The sequence below is a fragment of the Cottoperca gobio genome, chromosome 17, assembly GCF_900634415.1.
Source record: "Cottoperca gobio chromosome 17, fCotGob3.1, whole genome shotgun sequence".
Taxonomy (NCBI): domain Eukaryota; kingdom Metazoa; phylum Chordata; class Actinopteri; order Perciformes; family Bovichtidae; genus Cottoperca; species Cottoperca gobio.
Window position 1 is genome coordinate 21,758,665 of NC_041371.1, and position 8,992 is coordinate 21,767,656.

At 41.0% G+C, this 8,992-nt stretch overlaps 1 protein-coding gene across 2 annotated transcripts; it reads right to left on the reverse strand.

Annotated features, from left to right (window-relative positions):
* Positions 1-1,603: 1,603 nt before the first annotated feature.
* gfi1aa (growth factor independent 1A transcription repressor a) lies at positions 1,604-5,715 on the reverse strand. 2 transcript variants are annotated; one of them, XM_029453824.1, is made up of 7 exons: positions 5,556-5,715; positions 4,215-4,418; positions 3,856-4,047; positions 2,828-3,231; positions 2,461-2,598; positions 2,122-2,287; positions 1,604-1,969 (listed from the first exon to the last, which is right to left on the reverse strand). In XM_029453824.1, the coding sequence occupies exons 2-7, from the start codon at positions 4,324-4,326 to the stop codon at positions 1,791-1,793; spliced, it is 1,191 nt and encodes a 396-aa protein (XP_029309684.1). In that variant the 5' UTR covers positions 4,327-4,418; positions 5,556-5,715; the 3' UTR covers positions 1,604-1,790. The 2 variants fall into 2 exon arrangements, with proteins under 2 accessions (XP_029309684.1, XP_029309685.1); XM_029453825.1 differs by lacking the exon at positions 5,556-5,715 and having other exon boundaries at positions 4,215-5,543.
* Positions 5,716-8,992: the final 3,277 nt, after the last annotated feature.

Here is an 8,992-nt window from a genome sequence, read left to right on the forward strand (position 1 = left end):
TACTCCTTACTTTACTACAAGTTTAAGTTACTTTACAAATTAAGATTTTTGCAGAAAAAACAAAGTTTATCCAATATGATGTTTTGTTAAATTAGAATAAGACTTTTTGATATTGCCACAAGGACGTTTTGAGCAAGACACAGTTATTCAGAGAGTCTTCTGGGACTCTGGGTCTTAGTCTTTCTTTTGTCCTCATCCACATGAAGGATTCAGCAGCCAGTCTTCAAGGTCTAATCATGAGCACATTGTGTCTTATATTTAGAAATTAAACTACATGTGTATCAGTACATACAAGTACAGCTGAACAATGAATCCGTTGACAGAAAATAAATTGGAAACTATTGTAATAAATGTTTTGCAAATCATTTCATGGTTCCAGCTCTTCAAATGTGAGGATTTGCTGCGTTTCCTTTTAATCCTTTAATGTATTCCTAATAATTGTGAGGTAAGATTTGTGATGGTTGGACTAAACAAACATTGTGGAGGTGACATTTTGGGTTCTGGGTAATTGTGACGCATTTCTCATAATTTTCAGACTTTTTATAAACAATAGATGAATCTATAATGAAAATAATCATTACATTGTAGTTCAAAATGAGCTCCACCTCAACCAACTAGAAGAGTAAAGTCTGCTTTTATATTAATGAATGAGGAATAAACATCTGGTGATATGATATATAATGGAACAGTCACAGGGGACATTTATCTGCATCAAGTACTTTTACTTTTAAAACTTTCAATAAATATTTCTGATTATGCTTGCATACTTTTACTTAAGTAAATGATCTGAATACTTCCCTCTCCGCTGGTCTGCAGGTGTTTTATTGTCCATATTGTGCAGCAGCATTACTGTACAGTATGTGCACAATCTGTGGTGCAATGTGTGCAAATCACATCCTTGAAGTTTTAGAGCTCTGGTTGTTTAACCTCTGCAGAACTAAATAAATCACACCCAGCTTTTCCCGTGAAAACGCCATGAGGACACGCTGGTTATTGCTGTGCTCGAGGAGCTTCTGCTGTAATAAAAGCGACGCTGTTTCTCCAGACTTCCTTCACATGGAGCTTTATGGCACCATAATGACATTTGTTATATGGGTATGTTAACAATGTGTGTCTGAAATATTTGGTTTTGACCAGGTGGCGCAGGCAACAAAACGTTTTTATATTTAATAGTAGAGATATAACTTTGAGCTGTCATGCAGATTGGGGACGTGATTGATGGCCTGCATGGATTATCAGTTTCTCGTTGCAACCTGCAATCAGTGGACTGAGGCACAGGAGGATTTAAAAACAATGTTTTAAATGTGTCATTGTGGATTAAAACCTAAACAAGTCTAAATGTTTTGTTATCATGTAGAAAGGCTGAAATGAAAGACTTGTCAATTTGTAACTGAAAGGAAAAAAAAATTGAGCTCCAAAAGTTATTGTTTAATCCCTGTCAATATAATAAATGGACGCAATTTAAAAAGCAGGATTTCTAGAATTTGATCATTTCAAAATTAGAATTAATTAATTTCAGAAAGTATTTATTTTAAATCAGCTTTGGAAAATAATGTTTACAGTCTACAGTTTTTGTTTTTTTTAATAATAATGTAAAAACACACTCGATAAATAAACTTTTATTTCCATAAAATCAACCAGAATATCTCAGGCTAAATAATGAACTACATTCAATAGGGAAAAAAAGAAGGCCAATGCAACAAACAATAGAATAAAAATAAAACACGACCATATGTATAGTCAGATTACATTAAAAGTGCAGGATTTCATGCGAAAGCATCGAAGTCTGCTCATTTGAGTCCGTGCTGCGTCTCCTTGTGTCTCCTCAGGTCCACTTTCCTCTGGAAACCTTTCCCGCAGAGGTCGCAGCCGAAAGGTTTGAAGCCTGTGTGTTTCCTGCTGTGCGTGATGAGGTTGGAGCTCTGACTGAAGGCCTTCCCGCACACCTGACACTTGTGCGGCTTCTCACCTGCAGCACAAACGAGATCACACAGTTGGAAAATGTCAAGTTGAGCCATTTACGCATATTACGCACGGTGAGGCATTTAACAGTGGCTCGCTGTTTTTTTTGTTTTGTTTTTTTGCATTTATCGACTAACTTTAGTTTGTGCATTGTCTCACCTGTGTGGATGAAAGTGTGTTTCTTCATGTCTGACTTTTGGTGGAACCTCTTCCCGCAGTACTGGCAAGGATAAGGCCGCGTGTCTGAGTGGATGAGCAGGTGCGTGGACAGCGTGGAGGAGCGCTTGAAGCTTTTGCCGCAGATTTTACAGCTGAAGCTCCTCTCCTGTAAAACACGCAAAATGTCATTGTTGAAGGCCTTAACAAACATTATATTTAACCGCAGAAATACATTAAAAACTCGGGACTTTGGGACGTCGTGGTGGGAAATACGCGATCCGTGGCCTTTACGTTTATATAGCAATTTCTGCAATAGTCTATTTCCAGTGAGAGGCTTACCTGCGAGTGAACCGCCCTGTGCTGATCCAGGCTCACTGCGTGTCCGAAGGTTTTCCCGCAGATCCCGCACTCAAACGGCCTCGTCCCGCTGTGAGACCGCCGCACGTGAACCTCCAACCCGTGAGGCGTGGAGAACACCTTTGGAGAAATAGACGTTAGAAATAGAAGTTTTACTCCAAACTTAAAAATATGAAAATATATACTGATCTCACACATGTACGTCTGTGATGACATTTAAATTAAACTTGAACATTAGAATGGGAATAATGTCATACTCTGATCACCAATAAAACATAAGATCATGTGTAACATATCAGTAAACTCAAACGATATTAAAACGTTATTACTATCGTGGTTTCGGGCCTACCTTGCAACATTTAATGCACTTATATGATCCACTGGACTCGATGTTAGAGCAAATAAAGTCATTTTCCGACTTGATTTCCGCACCGCGGAGCTTCTGCTTTACATCCACACACAGCTCGTCTCCATCCTGCATTCTGCACATTTTCTGGGCCGTTGAAGAAAAGTCCTGGTAGCATGCCGTCACCGGGCCCCGCTGTGCGTAAAGCGGCTCTGCGCCACTGTCCTCTGCACCGTAGATGCTGACGGGTGAGTGAGGCTCCCTGTGGCCCTGGAGGTGGCGATGATATGGCCCCTGGACCAGATGCCTCAGCTCCGAGCCGGAGTACGCCGTCCAGGAGTAAGGAAAGAGCGGGGTGTTGAAGTGGTGGCCGTCCTCCGCTGCTGGAGTGGAGCATTTCTCTGAATCTGGAAGTTAATTTGGCTCAAGTGTGAATGGATATTCTTATTGATGAGTACGATCTGCAGCTCATGGAATGTCATAAAATGTTATTGTTTCTAATGTGTATTGGGGATTACTAGAAATGGCCACGTGACATACGTAACACTAATTGTAGATTAAAATAAACAACGGAAACCCTCAAATCGCCGCGTGAAAATGTTTCACCTTACATGTATCAAATTGATGTTTACGTACAAGAAGTATGCACACAACAATCTATGACTGATGACTGGCAAAATAGTCAACAATGTATTTCCATTAAATCAATTATGAAATCAATGAACATTATAGCATCTTCCTGGATGCCCAAATAGTGACAATTAATTAGTTTATTGTTCTCCTTCATAGAAATCAAAACTCACATCAGGATATAATTGGTGGCAGTGCTGAACATATTCTAAATATTTTACACAGTCATAAAGCTGATAATGATTTATGACTAAATAAATGCTCACTGGTCTAATGATAATTCCGGCCTGACAGTTCAAATAGGTCTAACAAACTTTGTTGCATCTTTTAATACTTATCTGACACTTCTAAAAACAGCTGTATGGAGAAAAAAAAGTCGTGATGAAAATATATCTACAGACCTGGTGAGGAGGAGGGAGACGGGGGACGCCAGAAATCACAGTCGGAGGATCGGCCACATATGCTGCCTCCGCAGCTCAGCGGGGAGCTGGAGGACAGCGACCCCGGGGACAGCAGCCTGGATCCGGGGGACAGTCTGTCAGCGCCGGCGTTCACATCCTCCTGCGGCTCAAACTCCGCCTGAGATTTTGTCTCTAATGACAGCAGAGGAGAGCAATGAAACTGACTGACTGTGTAAAATAGTGGAAATGTATTCTGTTTTAATGAGGATAACAGGATGTGAATAATTTCCACGGGGACGAACGCTCTTACTGGCGTTATTCAACAATTTTCGTGCGTAATTACGCACAAGCTAACATACCTGCGCAAACGTGTGCCAGAATAGTGTCCAGTCGATTGTAGTCATCGTCCAGGTACCGGGGCTGGTGGTAGCTGTGGGCCCTTTTACTCTTCACCAGGAAAGACCTCGGCATGTTGTTTTAAATCTCCTTCAGTCGGTGTTTCGGTGCTACTCGGCTCTGAAATCCTCCACTTCACTCTTCTCCACGCTGCTCTGTCTTTATCTCTGGACAGATTGCAACACTATTGGTTGACAGGCGAGACTGCGTTGGGATTTTTGGCCGGCCATTACGCACGCGCAGAGAGACCGTATCGTTTACCAGGTGTCGCGGGGCAGGTGGCCAAAAGCGGGACCACCGCCACCCTGAAGGACCCTGGTTGATATGGGATTGGAGTGGATACTATAGCTGTAAATGTGTTGGAGGCTGAATTATAAGAGGAAGTTTACAGGGATGTTTTATAACGTAATAAGTTTGCTAAAGGCTTAAACTTTACCTGTATTTTCTAAATTGATGGTGTGATGTTAATTATATGATGATATTATCACGATGTAGAGTGCTTTTCAAAGAGAAAACCTACAATTACATTTGTTTATACGGATAACGAGTTTTTTAATATTATAGATTAATTTCCAATTGGTGTCCACAGTTGGAAAAGCTGTTTAAAACATCACAAGAAATGAAAAATGAATTTAAACCGCGATTGGTGTTGTGCGTTTGCTCGTCTATTAACGTTTGGAATTTATATTAAAAGCCGAATTGAAAATATAAACTTTTAGTCTCATCAAGCCAGATGATTTAAAAACAGGCTGGTAACGATATCGTTTGAATGTGATGAGACATAAAACGTGTGTGTTTGTGGACCCGTGTAGCCAGAGCGGGCTGTGATGGATAATGACCTATTTGTTTGACTGGTTGTAAAGTGATCCTGTTAATGAGACGCGCACAGCCGCTCTGCACAACAGCCTGCTGGTGGGGAGCCGAAGTATCCCTTTACAGTTACACTGCTTCAACTTACCCGCACTGACTCCAGCCTCATTGTTTTACATCATTAAAACCCCCTCCCGTACTCAGACTCAATTAGGCTGTCCACTGAAAGAAATGCGGGACGGGATACATAAGTGCCAAATGGAATATTATAAATAAAATAAAGTAAATCACCAAAAAGCTTTCAAATCTGTCTGTCAGGCTCAAATCATAGCGAAGATTTCGGCTCTGTTCAAGGTCAAAGCAAAGCGGTAGGCTATCGATTTTTCTCCCATGTGGGAACAGAGTTTGTTTGATGCAGCTGCAACAAGTGAGAGACCTGCAAGCAAAGCGCAGATAGCCGAGCCACAAAGCTGAAACACATGTCCCATACTCACACAGCACTGACACTGCAGGAACTATATCCAGCTCTGAGGACACACACTGTTCGGAACTCCACATTTAGGCTGAATGTCTAAAGATCCGTCACCGGCTGCAGAGAGACACCACAAAACCCTCTGCTCCTCATACTGAGACACGCACACACTCACACACACTTTCCCCCTCCCTCAAAAATGTTCATGTTAGTCAGACACGATAAGTCAAACACAAACACTGATTCATGTTTGGATAAATGAGTCGAAATCTTTGCATTGAATGTAAATCAGTTAAGTTGCTTTTTAGAACTGATTTACTTTCATTATTACAAGCCACATTTTTCAAGATGATGTTTAACTTTAGACCACATTTCTTGTCAGTGATTGGTATTTTCCTCATAACTTCTATTATTTTACTTTCATAAGAAATGTCTGCTTTTTGAAATGTTTCACTCGCTGAAAAGGGTGAAAAAGAGAAATCAGTCCATAAAGTTTGACAACACTGGAAGATTTTATTCTCACCTCTCCTCCCACGAATGAGCAGAGAGCAATGATTTCTCCCACAGACCAAACACCAGACATCAGTTCTCCTGTAGAAATTGGCAAATTATTTATACAACATGGAAACCTATAGTATGGACAGATCCATGGTTGCTCAATCACATCTCATGAATGACATTCAACCAAGTAAATGGTTCACTTAAATTATTATGAACAAGTTTGAAATTCAGCTGCTGGTTGACAATGACAGCATACTGATTATTTTCTTGAGAAAAATGGAGTTAGAGAAGGACAGTGTTGATGTGACAAGGATCAAACTCAGAGGTACACACTGACTCAGAACAGGAAACCAAACGCAGAGTCGAGAAGACGCTATCAGTGTTGCCACAGCGTCTTGTCTCACTGTAACTCCCCCTAACCCACCATCTCCTCCCCGCAGGCCTTGATTCTCGCTCTTTCAGTCTTACAGCAAGTATGTGATTGAAATAGAAGCCCAATCGCAGTGATCACAGGCAGGGGAAAGGAGGAGGACGAGGGGGGTTTCTTGTACTTTTGCTTTGCGTTTTGCAGCAGCACTTGTCTACCTTGTCAAAGGAGCGGATCACAGTCTGGGGTTTAAATAAAGACTTGTGCTGGTGAGCCATTAAGGTTATTTCTCAGGCTCAACCTCGGCCCCTCTGGGCCCTCGCGAGGATAGAAAGAGAATGTGGGCACTCCTCGTAGTTTTAAATATACCTGAGGCTGCAGCCTTCGTACCACATGTATGTGAATGTTGACAAGAGGAGCAGAGAGCATGCAGCGTGTCACAATGTTGTCTGGATTATGACTCAAAGCAAGTCAGTTTAAAGGTGCAACGTGTAAGATATCCCAGAATGTTAGTTTAAAACATTCAAAAAAGAACTAACAGAATATGAAGAGGTAACAGTTTCGACATTGTTTCGAAGATGTCAATGTGTTGTGTTGCAGAAATATCTTCTGAAGTTAGCATGCTAACTCACTAGCCCCGGAGGTCCAGTCTTGTAATACGACTTGCTCCTCGAGAGGTGACAGTGAGTCACTGAAGTGCGTATGACCTCAGTCCAACATGAGTGGATGAAGAAGTAGATCTGCCCAGAGGGTATCGTCAGTACAGGGTCTGTGTACGCATTGATAGTTTGTTTGTTGTATTAAATTAAAATGTGTTAAATTAGTTTTTCTCTCTACATTTTTTTATTTATTTATATATTTTTTTGATAACAACCAACAACATGATACACAGTGAAACACGAAACCTAATAATGTACAGAAGGGAGAAAAATAAGTGTTTGTGTTACCTTCACAAGAGAAAACAAAAGAGAAATCACAGAAAATGTACATATCATATGCATATACTGACATACACTTAAAATACATACACATACATGCACTCATACATACATATTTTATACTCTATATGCGTTCAGTGCCTAGTGTAAAAAATACCCATGATGGCCAAAATAACACGAGGATGCACAAAACTTAAAATATATAAATAAATATAAAGATATTTGCTTTTTTGAGGAGTGTTATTTCTTCTTTCAAAACTTAAATAGTCTCACTTTAAGTCAGACTGTCGAAAGTGAAACTAAAACAGATTTTGTTCTTGTACAACCAAAAATAGAAACAAGTTTGCTCAGTCAACCTTTGTGCAGTTTTATACTCAGACTAAAGTGAATAGTTTAAAGCAGAGATATTCTTTGTCTCAGTATATTGCATGCAATGGATTCATGCCATGATAGCTTATTGTGGCTAAACTGACTTTCCCAGGCTCTCAGTCTGAGCGTTCACCTCCGCACCTCCACTCTGCTGTGGCGTCTCAATGAAAACCACATCATGCTATCTCATCCCCTCACAGGTTCCTTTGGCTCAAGAACTCTAACCACAGTGTAACAACCCCCGCCCCTCCTTCTCTTTTTTAAACCATCTCCATCCCTTTCCCTCCAGCTACAATCTGATTTGAGTCCTTTTCCTCAGGCAGCCCCCCTTCACTGCCAGTGGCCGCCTGAATCTCATGGAGCTCTCGGCTGGCCCCAACTGCAGCCACCAGATAGGGACTGAGTGTGAACAATGAATGATTTACTGGACGCTGCTGACCGCAAGACAGTTCTTCTTTCACACAGGAGCTCCACAAACGTCTTGTTTTCTTCGCCTACCCTCACTTCAAATCTTTTCGTCCAGTTGCATTCTACTGTACATTGATTTGAGTTATGTCAATGGTTTACTTGTATTATTCTGATATAACTCTGACTATTGCTGTATGATCATATACCTTAAAGATCCTAAAACCTTGGCCCAGCATGGCTTGTTTACAATTCATAAGAAAAAAACCATGAAAGTCTGAAGAACACCCGGAAGAAGCACTGAAACTCTCACGATGGATTTATGCCGTAAACACTCCACAAATCACCTCCCTCATCCATCACTGTGATCAGCAGTTCCACTTGTTGCCACCAGCCCGTTTCTGGTTGTAAATTTGTTTCCCAAATACTGACAATCTCATTGGGGGACGTTAGTGTGTGGATGGGAAGCTGCTCGGCGCTTCCTGGTCATTGTGTCTCATTGTGCATGTCTGGGGGGTGAGGCGGCTGTTTGAAAGGTCAGACTTCAACAGGCACAGTCAAGCCTGCAGTTTGTGTGTGTGTGTGCGTGTGTGTGTGTGTGTGTGTGTGTGTGTGTGTGTGTGTGTGTGTGTGTGTGTGTGTGTGTGTGTGTGTGTGTGTGTGTGTATGCACTTATTTGTTGTTTATGTTTTTAATAACTATTCATAGCATTTACACTACTTTCAACTTGAGATATGTCACTAATCTTGGCTATTAAATAAATGAAATGTTTATTTTTTTTAAAATGTTTCCTGCCTCAACACTGTTACAAGTGTCAGTTTCCTTTAGCTGATGATCTCAAATATGTGGTGTGTCTCTTGGGTGTATTTTCACACAGAA

What these genes read in the sequence shown, in the direction of transcription:
- gfi1aa (XM_029453824.1), bottom strand. Translation starts at nt 4,326, where the DNA reads ATGCCGAGGTCTTTCCTGGTGAAGAGTAAAAGGGCCCACAGCTACCAC. An exon ending in AGTGCATTAAATGTTGCAAG is followed by an intron (nt 2,599 to 2,827) that starts GTAGGCCCGAAA and finishes ATTTCTCCAAAG; the next exon opens with GTGTTCTCCACGCCTCACGG. An exon ending in ACAGGGCGGTTCACTCGCAG is followed by an intron (nt 2,288 to 2,460) that starts GTAAGCCTCTCA and finishes CGTGTTTTACAG; the next exon opens with GAGAGGAGCTTCAGCTGTAA.